Raw genomic sequence first — 26,127 nt, 5'->3', positions numbered from 1 at the left:
GCTCAGTACAGGGAGATCATTAGCAGGGAGGCAAAGTCTGTTCCCCATGACATCAGCTGTCCCTTCTTGGACACTCTATTATCTCCTAGAGAGTTCTTGGCATCCTCTGTGATGTCACCAGTGTTGTAGTGACAACCAGTGCCCTAGTTTCTCTCAGTCCAAGTCTGGCAGATACATCCTAAGACATGTTTTCCCATCTTTGCAAGCGTTTTGGGAGGGGGAACATCGATTGTGGAGAGACTAGAGTGAAGGAGTCTGGCCTTTCGTCTCAAAGTAATGATGGACAAAGACAGCGCTTCTGGGGAATGTTGAGTAAGTTCTGGGCAGTTTATGTCGAGCTTCCTGTCAGGGTGGCTGCAGGCTTAAGCTGACCTTTCTAGCAATGGGCCACAACAACTGGAGCATCTGCAAAGGAATTGAATTTCCATGAATATCACAATTCCTTACAGCCAAGGATTTCAGAACTTTAGTTTCCCCATCCCCACAGGGAGGATATGGTAAGGCCAATGCTATTATTCCGTGAATTTCTGGCCTTTACTTTTACAGTGCATTTATTAGGTTACATTGATATAATAACACCATCAGGAGTCATGGAGGGTCCAACTTTTCTGAATTTAGACAGGGCATCAATGTATTTCACTCTCATCACTTCTTTAAATACAGTGGATATCTGACAGAGTAACAGGGAGAGAATTGTACTCCCTGGCAGTGACCTTGCGTTCTTAGACCTCCTCTGACTTCCTCTAACTGGCAGGGTCATCCTTAGCTTTATATATTAGAGGATGTGTGTTACAGACATTTTTCTTCAATTCCAAAACTGTTTGGAATGGGTAGACTAAGGTTCAGCCTGTAACCTACTGGCACTTCTGGGGCATTTTTGTTTCAATTAGTGGAATTGATAAGTCTGTTGACCATGTCCTCCCCGTGAACGCTTTTTAAATCCAAAGTTGTTGGCCTAGAGTATCGGGGTAGGACATTTGAGTGTCTCCAACACTCAAGTTTTGTGGATGGTGAATTTATCATCTGACTTCTGAAACCACAGGGGTGAGGGTCCTGAAACCAAGCTGTACCCTGTTCAGCTGATAATAATCCTGGAGAAGCCATCTCCGTGGTACATGTAAGCACGTGATGTCCGGCATAGGGAACACCTGGCTGCTTACATCTCTTGGTCTCTATACAGTAGTGGGAGAACTGAGATCCCCTGAGGAGGTCTCTTAAGCATAGGCCAATTGCCTAGCAATGACACTGAGTTCTAGGTTTGTTCTCCTGTTTAGGCCTCACTGTGGTCTATGTACACTCTATGCATTCTCCACATGCATGTTCACTTGTGTTCTTCTACCTACAGATGCTGGGAGAGAAACATCATCCCCTGAAACTGCCCTAAGCGAGAAGCAGGCTAAGAAGGAAAAAGAGAGGCTGATAGAAGAGCTGCAGCTCATTACCGAGGAGAGAAATGACCTGAGAGATCGCCTGAGGTTTCTGACAGAGAGATCCATGAACAACAGGTATGAATCGCTCCAAATGCTCTTGTTTCATTCCTGGGTCTGCAAGGTCACCTTCATCTTAGCCTATTAAGGTTTTGGGTTCTAGAAAGCTGTGCCTCCCTAACCACCCTGTGCTAAACCTCACCTCCCGTATAGAGGAGATTCAGAACCTGACCCTTCCTGAGGAGCGAGATGGAAAATGGACTCATCTGCTTCCATTTATTGAAAAGCAGGATTTGTGGTCTGAATGAAGAATTTAGGAATAAAGTGAGGGAGAGTGAGTTCCCAGTGTGCATTTGGAAAGCCCTTGACAGCTGGTGGCTTTGCAAGATTGTAATTGCAGTGAGTTTATGATGAGTCTCTGTACGTGCTAGGCAGGGGACTGAGTGCTGGAAGATCCAGGCAGCAGCCTGAGGGGCCTGGTCCCAAACTGTTCATCTCAATGCTTGACTAGAAGGTCTCAGGCTCAGGCCTGTTTGTTATTGTCTGTGTGTCTTGCCCTCTGAGACAGCAATGGTGCATGCATTTCTCCTGGTTCTCACAGTGCTCTCTGTTTCCATATTTGTCTTTCTCTTTCTCTGACTCTGTTTGCTTTTCTCTTTTTTTTGTGTGCATGTGTCTCAGTCTATGAGTCTGTGTGTGCATACATCCAAATGCATATGGACAACTTTTTTTTTTTAGAGTAATAATTCACATGGGACTTTAATTCACATTATTGTAAACATTTTGTTTTCACAGCATTAGAAACATATTAATGTCTAATTAATGGTTGCAAAGATGTGTACATCTCTTTCTGATGGTGATTTTGTTTGTAAAACAGATTTCAAGACAAAGAGACTTTTTAAATAAAATATTTCTACAAATAACATTTTGAAAGCATGAAAACTAAAATAGAACTGGTAGTTTTATTATATATGCTAAAATATTTCTTGACTCATGATGAACCACAGAAAGGTAAACAGTTCTTTTTTTTATTGATCAATTAGATTTATTTTTTTTTAAATTTAGAGAATACTTTATTAGTTTTTGTAATCAAACGCACGTAGATAAGACCTTACATATTTAATACAGTGTGTTACCCCTGTACAAATGGAAAAAACTTAAGTTCAACATTTCTAGACCAATATGGCTGTTAATTTCTGTACAGTGCCAACTCAACACAGTAAACGGGGATACTTTTTTCCAAAGTTGACAGCAGAGCTAAAGTTTCCAAAAATTCAAATTATATATCTGTATATATATATTTATATTTATATAAAAAGACCAATAATAGCAGTGTGTTATGCATCAACAGCAGCAACAGCTTTTCCAGGTTCTGCAGTCATCTGAACAAAACTGTAGAGACATCCAGCACACTCCATTAAAAAAAAAAAAAGTAAAAAAACAAAACCCAAGAAAACAGCACAGTTCTGTTACTCTTGTGGTACCTGGCACCATTTTTTTTTAAATTAGCTTCTCAATCATCATCTGGAAAGAAAACATTCTGAGCAACATCATTAAAAACAGCTCTGATAAAGCACGGTCACTACTACGTATCATAAAGCAGGTACAAGCTATTTTACATCCACAGAGGTATGATACAGTACTGTCCTACATCTATAATACTAGAGGATACAATTTAAAAGGCATTATTTGAGACTTGATTCTACTTTTCCAGCAGAGGGCCCAAAGGATGGTGTGACACAGCTTTGTAAAGAAATATACTCTAGACAGGATTTCCTTTCACTAGTGGCACACTTCTAAGGATTCATTCTCTCCATGAATGTCAGCTAAAACCGTTATTAAAAAAATGAAATATCCCTAGAACAAAACCGTATAACCACCGGATTCACATGAAGATGACCTAGTGGAGACAAGCTGGACCTCACCTTACCAACAAGCTATCAAATCTGTTATGTTTAAACAGTGAGACCTCCAAGGAAGGAGATGCCAAGTAGTGCTTCAAAGCTTCGGACCACAATCAAATACAGCATCCTTTTCAACAGAAGCAGAAGCTCATCTGAATATGCTCAAGGATGCTGACATCAACATTTAATCATCTCCTCACTCATCCAGGAAGAAGGGGAGATCAGTTACTACTGTACTTTATTGTGTTCAACCAAATCACCATGTTACAAAAATAGCAAGCTGCCATAATAAAAAATAAGGCTCCTCTATCCAGCACCAGATAGCATCATTTTACTTTCAAGCCTAGAAATTGCACACTTGTATATAAACCAACCGAAGATGAGGATTGAGAGTTCATCTTGGTGGATTTTTCCTTTGATGAATATGAAGTGTCCTTCCTTATCTTTTTTGATGACTTTTAATTGAAAATTGATTTTATTTGATATTAGAATGGCTACTCCAGCTTGCTTCTTCTGACCATTTGCTTGGAAAGTTGTTTTCCAGCCTTTCACTCTGAGGTAGTGTCTGTCTTTGTCCCTGAGGTGTGTTTCCTGTAGGCAACAGAATGCAGGGTCCTCATTGCGTATCCAGTTTGTTAATCTATGTCTTTTTATTGGGGAGTTGAGGCCATTGATGTTAAGAGATATTAAGGAATAGTGATTATTGCTTCCTGTTATATTCATATTTGGATGTGAGGTTATGTTTGTGTGCTTTTCTTCTCTTTGTTTTGTTGCCAAGATGATTAGTTTCTTGCTTCTTCTAGGGTATAGCTTGCCTCCTTATGTTGGGCTTTACCCTTTATTATCCTTTGTAGTGCTGGATTTGTAGAAAGATATTGTGTAAATTTGGTTTTGTCATGGAATATCTTGGTTTCTCCATCTATGTTAATTGAGAGTTTTGCAGGATACAGTAACCTGGGCTGGCATTTGTGTTCTCTTAGGGTCTGTATGACATCTGTCCAGGATCTTCTGGCCTTCATAGTTTCTGGCGAAAAGTCTGGTGTGATTCTGATAGGTCTGCCTTTATATGTTACTTGATCTTTTTCCCTTACTGCTTTTAATATTCTTTCTTTATTTTGTGCGTTTGGTGTTTTGACAATTATGTGACGGGAGGTGTTTCTTTTCTGGTCCAATCTATTTGGAGTTCTGTAGGCTTCTTGTATGCCTATGGGTATCTCTTTTTTTAGGTTAGGGAAGTTTTCTTCTATGATTTTGTTGAAGATATTTACTGGTCCTTTGAGCTGGGAGTCTTCACTCTCTTCTATTCCTATTATCCTTAGGTTTGATCTTCTCATTGAGTCCTGGATTTCCTGTATGTTTTGGACCAGTAGCTTTTCCTGCTTTACATTATCTTTGACAGTTGAGTCAATGATTTCTATGGAATCTTCTGCTCCCGAGATTCTCTCTTCCATCTCTTGTATTCTGTTGGTGAAGCTTGTATCTACAGCTCCTTGTCTTTTCTTTTGATTTTCTATGTCCAGGGTTGTTTCCATGTGTTCTTTCTTGATTGCTTCTATTTCCATTTTTAATTCCTTCAACTGTTTGATTGTGTTTTCCTGGAATTCTTTCAGGGATTTTTGCAATTCCTCTCTGTGGGCTTCTACTTGTTCTCTAAGGGAGTTCTTTATGTCTTTCTTGAAGTCCTCCAGCATCATGATCAAATATGATTTTGAAACTAGATCTTGCTTTTCTGGTGTGTTTGGATATTCCTTGTTTGTTTTGGTGGGAGAATTGGGCTCCGATGATGCCATGTAGTCTTGGTTTCTGTTGCTTGGGTTCCTGCGCTTGCCTCTCGCCATCAGATTATCTCTAGTGTTACTTTGTTCTGCTATTTCTGACTGTGGCTAGACTGTCCTATAAGCCTGTGTGTCAGGAGTGCTGTAGACCTGTTTTCCTGTTTTCTTTCAGCCAGTTATGGGGACAGAGTGTTCTGCTTTCGGGCGTGTGGTTTTTCCTCTCTACAGGTCTTCAGCTGTTCCTGTGGGCCTGTGTCTTGAGTTCACCAGGCAGGTTTCTTGCAGGGGAAAAGTTGGTCCTACCTGTGGTTCCAAGGCTCAAGTTTGCTCGTGGGGTACTGCCTAAGTCCTCTCCGCGGCGGCAGCAACCGGAAAGATCTGCGCCGCTCTTTCCGGGAGCCTCCGTGCACCAGGGTTCCAGATGACGTTTGGTGTTTTCCTCTGGCGTCTGGATGTGCACAGAGTGCAGTCTCTTCTGGTTTCCCAGGCGTGTCTGCCTCTCTGAAGGTTCAGCTCTCCCTCCCACGGGATTTGGGTGCAGAGAACTGTTTATCCGGTCTGTTTCCTTCAGGTTCCGGCGGTGTCTCAGGCGCAGGGGTCCTGCCGCTCCCGGGCCCTCCCCTATGGGAACCCAGAGGCCTTATACAGTTGCCTCTTGGGCCAGGGATGTGGGCAGGGGTGGGCAGTGTTGGTGGTCTCCTCCGCTCTGCAGCCTCAGGAGTGCCCACCTGATCAGGCGTTGAGGTCTCTCTCCCATATATGGACAACTTTTATATGTTTGTATTTCCCTCCACACCTGGAATCTAGGGGTCTATGTCTTGGCCTGAATATTTACCTGTAACACTTTCATGGTCATGTGAATGCTTTGTTCTGGGAGCCCCACTGTCAACAGCACAGTTCTTTGCCTATGTGGCCACGATTGTCTGTACATTTGTATTCCTTGTGCAGATTATAATTTTGTGTTGATATATGGTCTCTTGTCAAAACAGGAAAAAAGAAATCACAGGATTTTTGGTGTGTTGGGGGTGGGGGAGCATGGAGAGGTGTGCTCTAGGCTCTTGATAGCTCAACTGGCTTGACTGCAGATTTCCTCTTGATTGAACAAAGGGAGCCAGGGAACCCTCCATCTGGATGCTGAGATTCTGGTGTCCTGGACGCAGAAAAACACGTTTCTGAAGCTGAAGAAGATCCATTATGTAGAATTCAGAAGGTGTCCTTCCAGGACTGGTGTAGTACAGGACCCACCCTGAGTTCATATATTCCTAAATGCTGATGTTCATTGTATTCTATCATTGGGGCCAGGCCACACTTCAGGCCAAATCCATATTATGAAGACCTGGAGAGAATGGAGGAGGCAGTCATGTCAATTCTGCACAACTTAGAGATGGAGAACACTGAGATCCATGAGAACAACCATAAGCTGAAGAAGGAGATGACCTTCTCTAGGTAAGTCCTGGCCAGAAAGGCTATCACTTGTGGAATGGCCATTTCTGACTTTCTTTGTTCTGGATTGGACGGTCTTCAGCTATGATTCTATCTCTTGTGTTGTTTACACATCAGTGTGCCAGGGTCATTAGGATGAAGTTTTCAGTTCCACAAAAGACTGTTACTCATCCCCGGATTGTCTAGGCATCTTCAGAAGGCTCTAGATAGAACAGCACTGATTGAAGTCAGCAGAAGGTTATTAGGCTGACCTGGACCTGTGGTGTTACACCAGGTTTTACAACACTCAGTGCGTGGACCACATGGTTAGGATGACCTTCTCTTGGTTCTACTGACCTCCTTTGAGGGTGTTGGCCTACTAATTGATTTGCCCCCATGCATTGGGCTTTCATGGATAGTTGTAGATCCATGTTCTTTTTGAGAGATGTGGACCCTAATTGGTGCTTGGGCCAAACAATTTATTCTTCCCTGAATTCACTCTTGGTGGTTTGTGCAGCAGCCTTATATGTATCGAGATGTATTTTATTAAGCCTTCATGGGTATCTGGGGCCTGGTAGAGTTAGTGGGACTTGGGAGTAGGAATGGGAGAAAGGCACAGCATGATCTTACTATGCAGAATGTTTTTCCAGAAACCTGCTCAGCCAGCTCCTGATGGAGAACACTTTTAGGAAGAAGTTGGTCCCACTGAAGCAGGAGAGCAAGGAGGTACATCTTGATTGGGTACCGATCCAGAAATATTTGGTTGAATTCAACAAGATCGATAAAGACCAGCAACCTCCAGACCCCGCATCATCTGGTAGGGTCAAGCAGCTGTGTTAGCTTAACAATATCTGATAAAATTTGCCAATTTGATTCATCTTTGCTTCCTCCTACCTCCTTTCTAATTTACACTCACAACCAGCCAACCATCTCATGTAATGGAATTGTTCATTGCTCTGCCTATGCACAAGTATTCTGGGAAGTTAACCACTTTTCAGAAACTGAATTATTTTGCAAGTATATTTTGCTGCTCTTTTTGAAGCTGCAATCTAGAAACGGTGATAAATGAATAACATATCATATTATCATATCGCATATCCACGTGATAGACTGGATGCTCTGTAGAGGTTTGAACAAGTTCTTGGTCCTTTGACAAATGACACTCTGTGGTCATGTGACCTCTTTTGTAGGAAGCACCTTTCTGGGATAAGAACCAAGTGCAAATGTCAAAGTAGTTCTTTTCATTGGCTTTAACCTTGGTGACATATGGATGTCTCCATTCTTCCTGCAACCCAATGAGGTCTCTTCCCATTGCCCTGTTCTTGGTTTGCACTGGTTAAAGTCTGGGTCCCAGATTGGCAGCCCACATTACTGTGAGGGTTGCTGGAGATTTTGCCCTGCCCACAGAGTTAGCAACAATGATATCAGTTAAAATGTCCATGTCGACTGTCCAATAGAACTGAGCTGGTAGAAGGCAGCATTCTGACACCTCCTTGCATTTCCACACCAAATCAGTGTCTGAATAACTGCCTTCCTCTCCCAGGTCTCAAAAAGTACAAGAGAGCTGAAATTGGACACACACTAGTAAGAGAGCTTCCTGAAGAATAAGTTGCTTTCTCAGGAGTCCCTGATGACCAACATCCTGAATGGTAACAACATATTTTAGATGAATATTCTTCCTCATAGTTAATTTGTCATTTCTTAGAGACCCTTAATTTATATATCACTAAGCCAGTCTGAATGATTGAGGTCTTACTCCCTTTCTTTTTCAGAAAACACCACTTGAGAGACAACTTGGGGGACTGCCTTTCATTATGTGTGCTAGAGGAGAAACAGCAATACATCTGTGCTTCTAAATATTCCTAAATGTTCTTGTTACTATTTTTCACTTTTCAAATACTTTAAAACATTTATATTTATTCATTTTCATCCTCTGTCTTTGTAAAACGTATTTCTTATGAATAAAAATTGAATTCTATCTCCTGACTCTTAAGACCATCATTCTTACTCAAGGATTCTGTCCCCTCCTGTGGGCTCAGAACTGACAGCTAGAGATGGATCTCTGCATGTTCCATGGAGCCTGGGCTAATAAGTGAATTCAAAGTCACCAAGGGGTACCCAGTGTGTCTTTTGTGTGGATAATGTGGCTGTTTCTCGGACACACACTTTATGATGTAATCACTGACATACTTTACCCAATTGTTAGGGTCCATGTGGTTCTTCGGAGAGAGCAGCAGATGCTCTAACCTGTGAGTCATCACCACAGCTCCTGCAGGTGGCTTTTGTTATTCCACATGAGGTGCTGTATTAGGTGGACAGGATCACCTCCAATTAAATAGAGAGATCTCAGGAGATGTGTATTCACAGGGAACTTACTGAGCCGTGCGTGCTCAATGTGTTAGGTTGCCAGGCATCCCTACAGGGCTCTGGTGTTCCCACTGCTCATTGTGGGTCAGGATCATCCTCCAGAATCACTTAGTTTCCATATTAGAGCAGATCTTTCAGCTGTTGTTAATGATGACCATATGTATTATGCACATCTGATAAAATACAGAATAGAAACCAGCTTCCTGTAAGCCAGCTTGGCATAATGAATTCTTTGATAGCAAGAAAATTATCTTAATCTAAGCAGTTTAGAGAGGAACCTCAAGAGCATCCACAGTGAATGCAGCCTACAGCTGTGAACACAGGTTTCCTTTGGAGAGCAGGCCTGTGCAGGCCCAGAACCTAGGTGGCACAGTTCAAGCTACCCTTTTCCATGGCCAATCTGGGATCGTATTGAGAATGTATTTTTTCCAGGTGACAGATTTCCAATTTATGGAATTGAACTAACTTACTAAGAGTGGAGGTTACTCAGAGAGTTAAAGTACAGAAGGACCAATCCAGAATGTCCACCAAAGCTTGCTGTCACAGTAGGGCTTCTAAAAGCTCAACAGCTAGAGAAGCAATGTAGTCTTTGGTTATTGTCAAGCTTAGGTCTTCTAGTCATTCATTATAAGCAGACCATGGCACAAAAAGAGTCATCTGTGTCACAATAAAAACTAGCCGGAACTACATTTACACCACACTATCACATTACTATTATATGGAGGTTCTCAGGTACTATCTTAGAAACTGCGAGAGGCCTGGGTCTTGCTACACATACGCATACTTTATAAGTCTTCACAACACAGTGTGATTCGTCCTGTTAATGCTACCTGCAGCCTACAACACCTTGGATAATTTCTACTGACATCTGTGACGTGAGGCAATAGTTCATGTCATCCCTGCCCTGTGATTTTGTAGAACGTTAATAGCGTTCCAGCCCTAGGAATTAATTCAGTGTTACGGTACTTGCCAAACATGCTCAAAGTCCTATGTTCCTCCCTACCCCTCCCTGTATGTTGTAGAGGAAGAAAATAAAGAACCCCATTGCCCTTGAAGTTTTGCCTCCAACAAAAGGAGAGCCTGCATAGGGCCTTTAAGTAACTTTAAGTCCCAGCTTCCCCGCAGTTCCCTCCATCAATTCCATTATTGGTGTGTTTTCATTAATGCTCACTTTATTTTTGGTGTGCAAAGAATGTGTACCATGTCAGTACAGTGTGTTTGTGTGTGTGTGTGTGTGTGTGTGTGTGTGTGTGTGTTTGTGCACCTATGAACTCTCTGTAAATTTTTATAAAATGACTCAGAAGGCCCTGGTGAAAACTGTCGATGTGCATGGAGAATTATGTTACTACTGTCCCATGGCACCTGGCACCTTGCAGGGAACACTGAAATGGTGGGATACTTTAATACAGCCTGAAACCAGGGTGTGCATGGTTTTCAGTGAGATTGTGATGTCATCACCACTACAGAGAGCAGCATAAGCTTCATTTATTGATGCTGCTCTTACCAAGGTGAGGCAAATCCTCATCCTATAGAGAGTCTGGTAGGATTTGATGGTAGGAAATAAACACAGGACTAAAATCAATCAATTACAAACAGAGAGAAGAATACAAAGAGCCAAGCAAAGCAAGAGCTGCTTTTTGAGAAGATTCACAAGAGAAACAACCCCCTCCTCAAACTAACTACACGCCAGAGAGACAATACATAAATTAACAAAATCAGAAATGAAAAGGGGGACATAACAATAAACACTGGGTGAATTCAACAATCATTAGGGATTACTTCAGAGGCCTTTAATCCAGAACACTGAAAACTCTGTTTGACATTGGTGATTTTTCTACACAGATAACAGTTACCAAGTTAAATCCAGATCTGGGAAGGTAACTGAATAATTCTATAAGACAATAGATACAGTCATTAAAGGCTGCCACCCCAAAAATTAAAAAAAAATATCAGGGCCACATGGCTTTAATGCATCCTTTCAACCAGACTTCTAGTGAAGACCTAATAACAATAGTGCTTCAATTATTCCACTGAATTGAAAGAGAGGGAACATTGCCAAACTCCTCCTCTGAGGCCATTATCAACCTGGTGTCTAAACCACACAATAGTAAACATGAAAAAGGGAATTAGAGAGAAAGGTCCATCATGAACATTGATGGTCGCTGATTCATTTAAATACTCACACTCAGAATCCAAGATCACATCAAACACATCACCTATTATGATCAAGTAGGCTTCTTCTCAGGGATTCAGGAGTGATTCAATATAGGAACATCCACTAATGAAATATACCAATATAACCCCACTGAAAATAAACCTCATTATTATCTTATTAGATCCTAAAATAGTCTACACACTTTCCTGTTAAAAGTCCTGCAGAGTAGAGGGATACAAGGTACATACCTATGCATAATAAAAGCAATAAACACAAAGCCAATAGGCAACATCAAATTTAATGGAGAAAATCTTATACCAATTTCACGAAAATCAGGGACAAGACAGAGCTATTCACTCTGTCTATATCAATTCAAGATAGAGCTTGAATTTATATCGAGAACTCTAAAATCCATAAAGAATGAAGGAGGAGAGAGAGACCCAACCGCCTGGTCAGGTGGGCACTCCTGAGGCTGCAGAGCGGAAGAGACCAACAACACAGCTCACCCCTGCCCACATCCCTGGCCCAAGAGGAAACTGTATAAGGCCCCTGGGCTCCCGTGGGGGAGGGCCCAGGAGCAGCAGGACACCTGCCTGAGACACCACCGGAACCGGAAAGAAACAGACCGGATAAACAGTTCTCTGCACCCAAATCCCGTGGGAGGGAGAGCTAAACCTTCAGAGAGGCAGACAAGACTGGGAAACCAGAAGAGACTGCTCCCTGCACACACATCTCGGACGCCAGAGGAAAAAGCCAAAGACCATCTGGAACCCTGGTGCACTGAAGCTCCCGGAAGGGGCGGCACAGGTCTTCCTGGTTGCTGCCGCTGCAGAGAGCCCCTGGGCAGCACCCCACGAGCGAACCTGAGTCTCGGGACCACAGGTAAGACCAAATTTTCTGCTGCAAGAAACCTGCCTGGTGAACTCAAGACACAGGCCCACAGGAACAGCTGAAGACCTGTAGAGAGGAAAAACTACACGCCCGAAAGCAGAACACTCTGTCCCCATAACTGACTGAAAGAGAGGAAAACAGGTATACAGCACTCCTGACACACAGGCTTATAGGACAGTCTAGCCACTGTCAGAAATAGCAGAACAAAGTAACACTAGAGATAATCTGATGGCGAGAGGCAAGCGCAGGAACCCAAGCAACAGAAACCAAGACTACATGCCATCATCGGAGCCCAATTCTCCCACCAAAACAAACATGGAATATTGAAACACACCAGAAAAGCAAGATCTAGTTTCAAAATCATATTTGATCATGATGCTGGAGGACTTCAAGAAAGACATGAACACACTTAGGGAAACACAGGAAAACATTAATAAACAAGTAGAAGCCTACAGAGAGGAATCGCAAAAATCCCTGAAAGAATTCCAGGAAAACACAATCAAACAGTTGAAGGAATTAAAAATGGAAATAGAAGCAATCAAGAAAGAACACATGGAAACAACCCTGGATATAGAAAACCAAAAGAAGAGACAAGGAGCTGTAGATACAAGCTTCACCAACAGAATACAAGAGATGGAAGAGAGAATCTCAGGAGCAGAAGATTCCATAGAAATCATTGACTCAACTGTCAAAGATAATGTAAAGCAGAAAAAGCTACTGGTCCAAAACATACAGGAAATACAGGACTCAATGAGAAGATCAAACCTAAGGATAATAGGTATAGAAGAGAGTGAAGACTCCCAGCTCAAAGGACCAGTAAATATCTTCAACAAAATCACAGAAGAAAACTTCCCTAACCTAAAAAAAGAGATACCCATAGACATACAAGAAGCCTACAGAACTCCAAATAGATTGGACCAGAAAAGAAACACCTCCCGTCACATAATTGTCAAAACACCAAATGCACAAAATAAAGAAAGAATATTAAAAGCAGTAAGGGAAAAAGGTCAAGTAACATATAAAGGGAGACCTATCAGAATCACACCAGACTTCTCGCCAGAAACTATGAAGGCCAGAAGATCCTGGACTGATGTCATAGAGACCCTAAGAGAACACAAATGCCAGCCCAGGTTACTGTATCCAGCAAAACTCTCAATTAACATTGATGGAGAAACCAAGATATTCCATGACAAAACCAAATTTACACAATATCTTTCTACAAATCCAGCACTACAAAGGATAATAAATGGTAAAGCCCAACATAAGGAGGCAAGCTATACCCTACAAGAAGCAAGAAACTAATCATCTTGGCAACAAAACAAAGAGAATGAAAGCACACAAACATAACCTCACATCCAAATATGAATATAAAGGGAAACAATAATCACTATTCCTTAATATCTCTCAATATCAATGGCCTCAACTCCCCAATAAAAAGACATAGATTAACAAACTGGATACGCAACGAGGACCCTGCATTCTGCTGCCTACAGGAAACACACCTCAGAGACAAAGACAGACACTACCTCAGAGTGAAAGGCTGGAAAACAACTTTCCAAGCAAATGGTCAGAAGAAGCAAGCTGGAGTAGCCATTCTAATATCAAATAAAATCAATTTCGAACTAAAAGTCATCAAAAAAGATAAGGAAGGACACTTCATATTCATCAAAGGAAAAATCCACCAAGATGAACTCTCAATCCTAAATATCTATGCCCCAAATACAAGGGCACCTACATACATAAAAGAAACCTTACTAAAGCTCAAAACACACATTGCACCTCACACAATAATAGTGGGAGATTTCAACACCCCACTCTCATCAATGGACAGATCATGGAAACAGAAATTAAACAGTGATGTCGACAGACTAAGAGAAGTCATGAGCCAAATGGACTTAACAGATATTTATAGAACATTCTATCCTAAAGCAAAAGGATATACCTTCTTCTCAGCTCCTCATGGCACTTTCTCCAAAATTGACCATATAATTGGTCAAAAAACGGGCCTCAACAGGTACAGAAAGATAGAAATAATCCCATGCGTGCTATCGGACCACCACGGCCTAAAACTGGTCTTCAATAACAATAAGGGAAGAATGCCCACATATACGTGGAAATTGAACAATGCTCTACTCAATGATAACCTGGTCAAGGAAGAAATAAAGAAAGAAATTAAAAACTTTTTAGAATTTAATGAAAATGAAGATACAACATACCCAAACTTATGGGACACAATGAAAGCTGTGCTAAGAGGAAAACTCATAGCGCTGAGTGCCTGCAGAAAGAAACAGGAAAGAGCATATGTCAGCAGCTTGACAGCACACCTAAAAGCTCTAGAACAAAAAGAAGCAAATACACCCAGGAGGAGTAGAAGGCAGGAAATAATCAAACTCAGAGCTGAAATCAACCAAGTAGAAACAAAAAGGACCATAGAAAGAATCAACAGAACCAAAAGTTGGTTCTTTGAGAAAATCAACAAGATAGATAAACCCTTAGCCAGACTAACGAGAGGACACAGAGAGTGCGTCCAAATTAACAAAATCAGAAATGAAAAGGGAGACATAACTACAGATTCAGAGGAAATTCAAAAAATCATCAGATCTTACTATAAAAACCTATATTCAACAAAATTTGAAAATCTTCAGGAAATGGACAATTTCCTAGACAGATACCAGGTATCGAAGTTAAATCAGGAACAGATAAACCAGTTAAACAACCCCATAACTCCTAAGGAAATAGAAGCAGTCATTAAAGGTCTCCCAACCAAAAAGAGCCCAGGTCCAGACGGGTTTAGTGCAGAATTCTATCAAACCTTCATAGAAGACCTCATACCAATATTATCCAAACTATTCCACAAAATTGAAACAGATGGAGCCCTACCGAATTCCTTCTACGAAGCCACAATTACTCTTATACCTAAACCACACAAAGACACAACAAAGAAAGAGAACTTCAGACCAATTTCCCTTATGAATATCGATGCAAAAATACTCAAATACTCAATAAAATTCTGGCAAACCGAATTCAAGAGCACATCAAAACAATCATCCACCATGATCAAGTAGGCTTCATCCCAGGCATGCAGGGATGGTTTAATATATGGAAAACCATCAACGTGATCCATTATATAAACAAACTGAAAGAACAGAACCACATGATCATTTCATTAGATGCTGAGAAAGCATTTGACAAAATTCAACACCCCTTCATGATAAAAGTCCAGGAAAGAATAGGAATTCAAGGCCCATACCTAAACATAGTAAAAGCCATATACAGCAAACCAGTTGCTAACATTAAACTAAATGGAGAGAAACTTGAAGCAATCCCACTAAAATCAGGGACTAGACAAGGCTGCCCACTCTCTCCCTACTTATTCAATATAGTTCTTGAAGTTCTAGCCAGAGCAATCAGACAACAAAAGGAGATCAAAGGGATACAGATCGGAAAAGAAGAGGTCAAAATATCACTATTTGCAGATGACATGATAGTATATTTAAGTGATCCCAAAAGTTCCACCAGAGAACTACTAAAGCTGATAAACAACTTCAGCAAAGTGGCTGGGTATAAAATTAACTCAAATAAATCAGTTGCCTTCCTCTATACAAAAGAGAAACAAGCCGAGAAAGAAATTAGGGAAACGACACCCTTCATAATAGACCCAAATAATATAAAGTACCTCGGTGTGACTTTAACCAAGCAAGTAAAAGATCTGTACAATAAGAACTTCAAGACACTGAGGAAAGAAATTGAAGAAGACCTCAGAAGATGGAAAGATCTCCCATGCTCATGGATTGGCAGGATTAATATAGTAAAAATGGCCATTTTACCAAAAGCAATCTACAGATTCAATGCAATCCCCATCAAAATACCAATCCAATTCTTCAAAGAGTTAGACAGAACAATATGCAAATTCATCTGGAATAACAAAAAACCCAGGATAGCTAAAGCTATCCTCAACAATAAAAGGACTTCAGGGGGAATCACTATCCCTGAACTCAAGCAGTATTACAGAGCAATAGTGATAAAAACTGCATGGTATTGGTACAGGGACAGACAGATAGACCAATGGAATAGAATTGAAGACGCAGAAATGAACCCACACACCTATGGTCACTTGATTTTTGACAAAGGAGCCAAAACCATCCAATGGAAAAAAGATAGCATTTTCAGCAAATGGTGCTGGTTCAACTGGAGGGCAACATGTAGAAGAATGCAGATCGATCCATGCTTATCACCCTGTACAAAGCTTAAGTCCAAGTGGATCAAGGACCTGCACATCAAACCAGACACACTCAAACTAATAGAAGAAAAACTAGGGAAACATCTGGAACACATGGGCACTGGAAAAAATTTCCTGAACAAAACACCAATGGCTTATGCTCTAAGATCAAGAATCGACAAATGGGATCTCATAAAACTGCAAAGCTTCTGTAAGGCAAAGGACACTGTGGTTAGGACAAAACGGCAACCAACAGATTGGGAAAATATCTTTACCAATCCTACAACAGATAGAGGCCTTATATCCAAAATATACAAAGAACTCAAGAAGTTAGACCGCAGGGAAACAAATAACCCTATTAAAAAATGGGGTTCAGAGCTAAACAAAGAATTCACAGCTGAGGAATGCCGAATGGCTGAGAAACACCTAAAGAAATGTTCAACATCTTTAGTCATAAGGGAAATGCAAATCAAAACAACCCGGAGATTTCACCTCACACCAGTGCGATTGGCTAAGATCAAAAACTCAGGTGACAGCAGATGCTGGCGAGGATGTGGAGAAAGAGGAACACTCCTCCATTGTTGGTGGGATTGCAGACTGGTAAAACCATTCTGGAAATCAGTGTGGAGGTTCCTTAGAAAATTGGACATTGAACTGCCTGAGGATCCAGCTATACCTCTCTTGGGCATATACCCAAAAGATGCCTCAACATATAAAAGAGACACGTGCTCCACTATGTTCATCGCAGCCTTATTTATAATAGCCAGAAGCTGGAAAGAACCCAGATGCCCTTCAACAGAGGAATGGATACAGAAAATGTGGTACATCTACACAATGGAATATTACTCAGCTATCAAAAACAACGAGTTTATGAAATTCGTAGGCAAATGGTTGGAACTGGAAAATATCATCCTGAGTGAGCTAACCCAATCACAGAAAGACATACATGGTATGCACTCATTGATAAGTGGCTATTAGCCCAAATGCTTGAATTACCCTAGATCCCTACAACAAAGGAAACTCAAGACGGATGATCAAAATGTGAATGCTTCACTCCTTCTTTAAATGAGGAAAAAGAATACCCTTGGCAGGGAAGGGAGAGGCAAAGATTAAAACAGAGACTTAAGGAACACCCATTTAGAGCCTGCCCCACATGTGGCCCATACATATACAGCCACCCAATTAGACAAGATGGATGAAGCAAAGAAGTGCAGACCAACAGGAGCCGGATGTAGATCGCTCCTGAGAGACACAGCCAGAATACAGCAAATACAGAGGCGAATGCCAGCAGCAAACTGCTTCACTGAGAATAGGATCCCTATTGAAGGAATCAGAGAAAGAACTGGAAGAGCTTGAAGGGGCTCGAGACCCCAAAAGTACAACAATGCCAAGCAACCAGAGCTTCCAGGGACTAAGCCACTACCTAAAGACTATACATGGACTGACCCTGGACTCTGACCCCATAGGTAGCAATGAATATCCTAGTAAGAGCACCAGTGGAAGGGGAAGCCCTGGGTCCTGCTAAGACTGAACCCCCAGTGAACTAGTCTATGGGGGGAGGGCGGCAATGGGGGGAGGGTTGGGAGGGGAACACCCATAAGGAAGGGGAGGGGGGAGGGGGATGTTTGCCCGGAAACCGGGAAAGGGAATAACACTTGAAATGTATATAAGAAATACTCAAGTTAATAAAAAAAAATTGTGATAGCTGAAAAAAAAAAGAATGAAGGAATTACCAATGGGAAAGAAAAAGGCAAATTATTGCTATATGGACATAATACGAAAGCATAAGATATACCAGAGAACTTCTACAGCTGATAATCATCTTCAGGATTGTGACTAGATACAAAATGAACTGAAAAAAATTTAGAAGCTGTATTTGTTGAAATGGTAAGCAGGCTGAGAAGGAAATGAGGAAAGCAAACAGTTTATACTAGCCACAAAGAATATAAAAATCCTGATCTAACTATAACTATACGTGTGAAAACCTTATATAACATGGTCTTGAAATCTGAAGAAAAAACCAGAGGAAGTTATCATTAGAAGGAAAGAAATCTCATGCTCATGGATAGCTAGGAATAAAACCATAAAAATGGATATTTTACCAAAGTTATGTATACTTTTAATGCAATTAAATGAAATTCTAACAAATTCACATCAAATTTGTTACAGGCTTGTTTTCAGACCTTGCTTTCTCACTTCTTAAGTTCATCCGCAAAACAAAAAGCAGACAATCTTTTTTTTTTTTAAAGCAGAGAATCTTAATTTGGGTTTCTATTACTGTGAAGACACACAGTGACCAAAACGCTTTTTATAAAGGACAACAGTTATAAAGGACAACTTTAATTGGGTTTTAGTTACAGTTTCAAAGGTTCAGCCCATTATCATCTTGGCAGGAGCATCATGGCTTCCAGATAGTCTTGGCATTGGATTGGCCATGGGTTTCCAACCTGTACTAAATGCCAACAGGAGAAGGCTGTGTCATGGTTAGCCAGGAAGAGAGTCTCAGTTCTCCCACAGTGACACACTTCCTCAGACAAGGCCACATCTATTTCAACAAGGTCTCATTTCTTCATACTGACACCCCGAACCTTTGTTATTCAAACAACCTCACCGCGGATAACTAAAACAAACTGTTAGAGTTGAAGAACTTGAGGAGGTATCACTGTTCCTGATTTTAAATTATAATATAAAGTAATAGTAAATTCTCTTTTCAAGTGGCCTTGCTTATCACAATTAAAATATCTGTCATCTAGACTGTTCTTAAGATTTTTAGAAGTTACTTCTGAATAATTAGCATCATAACTGTGATATCTAGTATCAGTCCCAACTCTAAGGGATTCCTCTATTACTGCTGACCTTGTATTTAAAATAAAATCCCCTTTTTGCATCCTGAATTAGCACTTTCAAATGACTAAGATTCGATCCGTAGTTTTTGGTCCATTGAATCTGATATTTTTTTAGTAGCTGAAGTTAATCTTTGCAAATATTTAGTGTAGGCTTTTTTTGGGCGTTTTGGAAATTGAGTTGGACCTCTTTTGTGAGCATTGATTCCATTGCTCTGAAAATTTTAACCACTACATGACAGGGAGCCTAGGGCTATTCATCCAATTCAAGCTGGCCTTAAAACTCAGTATTCCTTTACCTAGCAACGCATCCTGGGAAATGTCATTGCCTCTCACCTGATTTTTTGTTTGTCTTGTTTGTAGTCATAGGTTTCCCCTTTCTACCACCTTTAACATGAAACGGAAGACCAGCTTCCAACAATACTGTTGCCCAACTTTTCCAGTCTCGAGGTCTACTTCTGTTCTCTACTGTTCATGAATTTACCATCTACTTCACATAGGAGTAATACATACTACATGAAGGGATGACTTATTTAAGCTTACTAAAATCTAGCATAATAAATTCCATTTAAATTTTCCATACCCTTGGTAGTACTAAGTGTAGGCTGGTGTGTCATCATTGGAGAAACTAAGATTAGTTTTCTAAAAATCTTGAGCCACTCACATTTAGTGTCCTTCTGTGATAGTGTATTAGGCCCTTGTCTAAATTCTTTTGCTTATGTCTGAATATTTTTCTTCTTCTTGTTTATAAGTCTCTGTAAATAAATAAATAAATAAATAAATAAATAAATAAATAAATTTCAGGGCTTTTATCTTATCAATTCACTTTTATATTGAACTTTTACAGTAAGCCATTATGTCTAAGAAGAATAAAGAAATAGCAAATATTAATGTGAATGATTATAATCAATATTGGGGTATTTGCAGGGAAGACATTGAGCTTTTCATTGTCTGGTTCTGTTTCCAAGTCATCTATGGAAAATCCTAAAGCATAGGAGACACTCAGCAGGTTCCAATGACATCCTTATGGGCTCATAGAGGCATGGGTGAAGTTCTTGCCAGGGCTAACAGAGGCTGCAACTCTGAGGCTTGAGAAAGACGGAGGTCACTGAGGCAGTCTGTTCCTACCCTGGAGAGGGGTAGACCTCTTACAAGGCATAGTCTGGACCTGGCTTCTCAGACTCTTGATTCCAGAACAGACTGCTTGTTTTCCTCCAGCAACTGCTGATTTCACAGGAAATTCAGTGGCACTACTTTAGTAGACATTAGGAGTTTTATCCTTCCTTGATGAGAGCAATTCGGGGTTTTATGGGCAGATGTACTTGTCCATTCCTCCGTAGGTAATATGCAGCAATGCATGTCCTGGACATGGACAGTTGTTCTTTGTGGAGATGATGGGACTTACCCACACTCATCCAATGGTTGCTAGGTAGTATCACTTCCTCTAGGCAGTTGGCTATGGCCCTTTTACCTAGAATTCCTGAGTCTGTTGCTTTTTCCATTGTCACCCCATCAATAGAACCATTTAAAATGGGATGTAATCGAAATCTGGAGCCTCATTCTTTCTCTTGACCTCCTTGCAGTGTCTAGAAGGCATGCCTGTTTTCAAGGACATGACTTCATTTCTTTTTGCTGCATCAAGAGGAAAGCCAGCAGAGGAGGCAGGAGCTTACAAAGAATCAGTAGGATTCCTAGAAAAGAAGCCATCCAGATCTCCATTCTCAGAAAACCCCTGGCTTGCTCTCATGTGACTGGGTCCTCAGACACCAGCAGCCTTAGATGACACCAAGGAAAGCTGTGCAGAGTCCTGGGTCCCCGGGTTCTTGACCTCCTGAGTGACAGCTGTAGACACATCCTCCAGGGAATCCTTACAGCTAGTGACATCTGGGCTAGGTGAACCAGATGCCAAAATGAGACATGTGAGAGAAATCCTAGACTGTTTGGAAGGAAGCCGTCTCTGCTTATGCTCTGTCTCTCTATGACCTGCCTCTGTGATGTGGAGAGGGAGCTCTCATGCCTGTGGGTCGCCTCCTAATGTGTTTGTTGTTGCAGATGTCATGGATGTTCTGGACCCCATCAGAACTCAGACCATGCTCAGTCATGCGGAGGTCAACACCTTTCTGTCCATCAGGTTATGAGACCTGAGACAGTTGAGGTAACTACATTTACCCTGGATGAAGTGCTCACAGACTTGGGCTGTCTTGCATGGCTGTGGCTTCAAGCAGATCTGTTTGTGGCTGTCTCCTTTGTAGTAACTCCTGCACCAGAAAAGCATTGCTCTGTACCAGGAAGATGACCAGGTCTTGGATAAGCCCAGAGAGCTCATGATTCTTTAGGACCTGGAAGCTCTGTTCCTAAAGAACTTGGTGAGAATATTTGCAGAGGTTTCTCTGGGACTGTGCATAGTGGCACTGACCAAGCAGAGTAAGCTTGCAGAGTTTTGGCCAATCTGTAGCAGGGTCCCTGGCTGCACTTGAGATTGAAGCCACAGGCTTCAGTAGTAGCCATCACCTACAGAGTGATCCCTGCCTGGTCTCCAGTCTCATGGAAAATCGAAACTGGGAAGTGGGATAACACATGAAATGGAAATGAAGAAATATCCAATAAAAATTAAAAAATTAAAGTAATCCTCCCAGGAGAATGAATGGGAAGCAAGTGCCTTAAGCAAACAGGTTCTCCACAACAATGCATGCTGAGTTCCAGCCTGGACATGAGGTGCCCTGAGTTTGGAACTGCCAGGCTGCTACTAGGAAGAGAACTTTCTTGTTCGTTTTCATAAGTCTCTCAAGTTTTCTTCTAAGGCTTTCATCTTATCAATCCACTTTCCCAATGAGCTTTTATGAGAAGCCATTATGGCTCACAAGAATAAAGTGAGGCTCATTGAGTGGCTGGGAGCTGCAGGTGTGGGAGAGCTAGGCACAGAGAGTACCAGCCTGCCAGGGGTGGGGCATGCGCGGTGGGAGGGACTAGCAGAGCTTCAGCCACCTCTGTTTGAGCAGGCTTAGCCCTGGGACCAGGCTTCCTGGCTCCCCTCTGTGGCCACTTTGCCTGGGTCTCACCACAGGCGCCCATGGTGGTTGCCAACCAGTTGTGCTTGCTCTACCTGTCCGAGGGGCTTCTGCAGTGGCTAGCACAGCCTTCAACATGGACAACGGCAAGTACAACGTGGTCCGGAAATTGGTGGATCCCGGGAGCCTCTTAGACTTCTTGCTCACCTTGCAATGGCAGACACAGCTGGAGGACAAGTGGCTGTGAGTTCCCCTACTCTTCACATCACTGCTGGGTTCGGACGCCCTGCCAGAAGGGCAAGGGCTAGCCCTGCTCCTGCTGGTCCTGCATGCCCATAGCTTATCAGCTGGCTGGTGGAGCTTGGCTTTGCTCTGCCTGGCTCTGCTTTGCCCTGCCTTGGTTTGCACTGCCCTTTTGGCTCTCACTTCTTTGGCCAAAGACTTTTGAGATCCGGGCTCGCCAAGCCCTGTACTAGGCAACACCTGGAAGCCAGAGACAAATGAATAGATGCCAGGCTTGGCCCTGGATACATGTGTCTCCCCCTTCCCTGAAGTGTTTTCCCCAGTTCACCACTCCAGGTTTACTTTGCAGGAACCCCAGTAGGAGCCAGGCTTTGCTGAGCCTCACCTGTGAGCTTGGGATAGTGGTGGGATGTAGGGTTTCTGGAAGACTTTCAGGGAGATGCAGACTTATCATAAATTCCCCAACCATCCTGTGCCCTCCCTGGTTCACTTGCCCCTTGGAAGTTGGGAAGCCCCTTTTCCCTGTCCTGTGTGACTTTCCCTGTAGGGTGGGCTCTCCTGCAGGAGATACTTTCACATGCTTCTTTTCCTCAGATCTAGATCAGCTGTGGAAACAGGCTTCTTCAAGTCAGTGTGAGAGCTACCCCTCCCAGCTCAGAGCTGCAACACCATAGGATCCTCCAGACACAATGCTGGGTGGGTCCCATGGAGGAGTTAGAGCAAAGTGCCCCTTCTGAGAAGTGACAGAGAACAGAAGGTTCAGAAGTGACAGTCAACCCTTGAGTGTTTCTTCCAGGAGAAAGCAAGGAGCTCTCCCTTTTAAACAGTTGTTGGCTCACACATGACCCAGCTGTGTGACTGGAGAAGACTTCCTGGAGCTTAGTTGCCCAGTCAGAGTGGGGCTACATCCTTGATCCATGCTGATTCCCACATCAAAAGGTCCTCCTCCCCACCCCCCAGGCCTTGAGTTGAACCCAGGTCCTTCCAAGACCAACAGACCTGAGAGAACAGAGGGCAGCCCAGGGGAGAGAAGAGGCCAGAATGATATTAACCTGGAACAAATCCCCATACCAGCCATTGAACAACTTCAGAGGTTGTGCAGATGTGGACTCAGAATCTTAAGGTGACATTTTTCTGATAACAGCTGATAGGTGAAGCTTAAGTCTGCTGTGGGTGGGCTGATCCCAGGCAGGGAGGGGATCTGACTGTGCAGGCCTGGCCAGCCTCTGTGTTCTCATGAAAATAATTCTTGGTCAGTTGTAAATCTGATGTGAGTGTAGGTTTTTGTCAACTCAAAAGGATACCATTTCAAGTCTCACACATTATGTGAGAGACACACATTTACCTACGGGGGATTTGAACTTACTTCTGTAGAAGTGACTGTGGGCCAACAGAGGGAAAGCATTCTTGCCTTTAACATTCTGTCTGTATTAGAGACTACAGGAACCGGCTTCCTGGACAGATAAGTACAAGTTGACAGACAATGTAATGGGGGAAAACTGAGGTAAGAAATGTCCTGAGGACAGCGATTTCAGATTGTGCCTTTAGCCAGCAATCTCTTTTGTCATTAAGGCAAGCAGCCTTCAGGTCTGCTAAAACTTGTCACTACTTCAGGGTGTCTCTGGTCTTACAACTGCTCCAGGTCTTTCTGAGATGAAGGCTTTTCCATAAAAAAAAAAAAATTTACAGGGCAATGTTTCTCAACTTGTGAGTTGTGATCAATTCACAGAAATTATGTAGCAGATACTTTGATATAGGATACCTTGCATATTATGACTTATAAGAGTAGCAATATCAGTTATAAAGTAGGAATGAAATAATTTTATGGTGGGGGTGACCACAGCATGAAAAGCTGTATTAAAGGGTTGCAGCAGTAGGACTGTTGAGAACCACTGCCATAGAAGCTGACACGTGGGAGCAGACCCCTCAGATGAGTGGAAACCCATGGCAAGGGATACTGTGTCCCACCCTAGGACCAAGAGGCAAAATCTATCCCAGGGGTCTGTGGGCCACCTTGTCTTAAATTCTTCCAGGTTCAAGAAAAGCATTGATTGTAGGGTGCCCTCCTGTGGTAAACAACGGTACTGCACATGGGCAGGCTTTGCACCTGGCATCAGTTGGCTGGTAATATGCTAATGAGGGAGCAGTACCATGCTAATGAGTTAATTCATGCTCCGCCAATCCCTGAAGGACAATTAGCATAGCCTCATCCTGCTGTCTATATGAGGCGAGTGCTCTTGCTGCTTGGGTTCCCCATATCAGCAATGAAGGTGTCCTGCAATAAAGGCTGTTGACAAGGATCTGACGGTGTTGATTCTTCCTTACTGGACGAGGTGGGCGCGACAACTGGTGTCCCGTACGGGGACCCGAGAATATTCTTGTGGATCCAGAAGTCTTCAGCTTCAGAATGGCGACGTCGGAAAATTCCCGGATAAGGGAAGATAAGGTTCTCTGGAGGTAAGCAGAGACGATGAATAAAGTTCTCTGGAGGTAAGCAGAGAAGTTGAAAGCCTTGGTATAGAGGCGGAAAGGTTTGGGAACTACAGCAATGTTGTTTCCAATTGATCCTTTGTGGGTAGGACTTGTAATTTTGTTTCTTTTCTTCTTTGTGTGGGATAGAGAAGCCACACATGGCAAGCTTAAGCCGGGACCAAAACCTCTTTGGCGAATGGTCCCTGCCTGCTTGGAGGATAAACAAAGTGAGGAAGCCATTAGGACAGGTCAGAGGGTCCTTGCAGAGCAACAAGAAAGTATGTTGGAGGGAGAAAAAGTCTCAAAAGAAAAAAAGAAAAGAAAAGGAGATAAAAGGAACAGAGAGAAGGCAGAGATTAAAAATGGTGTCAGTGCAGCTTTTGTTGTAGCTCAAGTTGAGACTATTGCTAGGTATGTGATTATCTGGAAACCTCACAGAGTCATACTGATCAGATTTGATAGAGGTAGACCACCTGAATTTTATTCAGAAGAATCAAACAAAAAGATAAACTTTTGTCTTGAGAATTGTATAGAGTGTGCCTACTTGGATTCCTGGTCTCAAGGAGATTTAGCAGGTGACAAGGTGCTTCTCTTAAGAAAGCAGCTTCAATTGGCCCTTGGAGCCTTGCACCTGTAGCTAAGATATGTGTAGCCACTTCAATTTTGTTTCTGATTGGTTTTAAATGTATAAATATTCTCTACATGCCTTGGTTATGGACTATTGGCTTTTAAGTTATTGGATATGGTTTAAAAAAATGTAACATTGGTAACAGAAAGTTGACATAAAACTGGTAAATTTAGATGGAGTTATTCTACACAGCATGTGGCATGAGCCAATCTAGGGAAACAGGTCTAAATTGGGATGATATTTTTATGGAAATCTTATCGTAGAAACCAGGCTTCTAAAAGATTTTAAGGCAATGTCTCTTTGTTGGGGTATTGGAGACTGCACCATCATACGTTCATATGTAGGAATTGGCAGTCAAACTTTGTAGCATGAAGGATAGACTCGGTGTTTTGGAGACTGGATTTTGGAGACTAGATCATTTGTTGGAGGTTGAGTTTTGCTTTCCAAAGTTGTGGTTTGCCCTGGAGTTATCTGTATTTTGATGCTAATTCCACTGCCCCAAGGACAGCTGCCTAGTCACTACTCAGAACTCAGGTGACCTTGTGGTTGTGCTCTGGTGGTACAAGGAGAACTTAAAGATTGTGATTAAGGATTGCCAGTGTTACATTGACTAACTCAAACTTATTTATAATTGAGAAAAAATCAAACAGGTAGAGATTGTTACAGGATTTACAAAGGATTGATGAGGTTTTAGAACTTGTGAGAGCACTACAGCCAGTTTGTTTACTCCAACTGCCATTTCAAGATAGTTTTAGAGGATTGATTTTGAGTTT

The 26,127-nt window shown here is 42.1% G+C and overlaps 1 protein-coding gene and 1 pseudogene across 1 annotated transcript; one reads left to right on the top strand and one right to left on the bottom strand.

Annotated features, from left to right (window-relative positions):
• Positions 1 to 101: 101 nt before the first annotated feature.
• On the top strand, positions 102 to 8,506 carry LOC147999390 (uncharacterized). Its single transcript, XM_087596644.1, has 6 exons — positions 102 to 312; positions 1,346 to 1,505; positions 6,409 to 6,552; positions 7,179 to 7,345; positions 8,072 to 8,177; positions 8,301 to 8,506. The coding sequence occupies exons 1-5, from the start codon at positions 186 to 188 to the stop codon at positions 8,134 to 8,136; spliced, it is 663 nt and encodes a 220-aa protein (XP_087452770.1). The 5' UTR covers positions 102 to 185; the 3' UTR covers positions 8,137 to 8,177; positions 8,301 to 8,506.
• Positions 8,507 to 20,277: 11,771 nt separating this feature from the next.
• LOC147999389 (zinc finger CCCH-type antiviral protein 1 pseudogene) overlaps positions 20,278 to 26,127 on the bottom strand; it is a 67,877-nt pseudogene continuing 62,027 nt past the window's right edge.

Source organism: Rattus norvegicus, chromosome 19, assembly GCF_021556685.1.
Source record: "Rattus norvegicus strain SHRSP/BbbUtx chromosome 19, alternate assembly SHRSP_T2T, whole genome shotgun sequence".
Lineage (NCBI taxonomy): Eukaryota > Metazoa > Chordata > Mammalia > Rodentia > Muridae > Rattus > Rattus norvegicus.
This window is presented reverse-complemented; position numbering and strand designations above follow the sequence as displayed.

What these genes read in the sequence shown, in the direction of transcription:
- LOC147999390 (XM_087596644.1), top strand. Translation starts at nt 186, where the DNA reads ATGTTTTCCCATCTTTGCAAGCGTTTTGGGAGGGGGAACATCGATTGT. An exon ending in AAGGAGATGACCTTCTCTAG is followed by an intron (nt 6,553 to 7,178) that starts GTAAGTCCTGGC and finishes ATGTTTTTCCAG; the next exon opens with AAACCTGCTCAGCCAGCTCC. An exon ending in TCCAGACCCCGCATCATCTG is followed by an intron (nt 7,346 to 8,071) that starts GTAGGGTCAAGC and finishes TTCCTCTCCCAG; the next exon opens with GTCTCAAAAAGTACAAGAGA.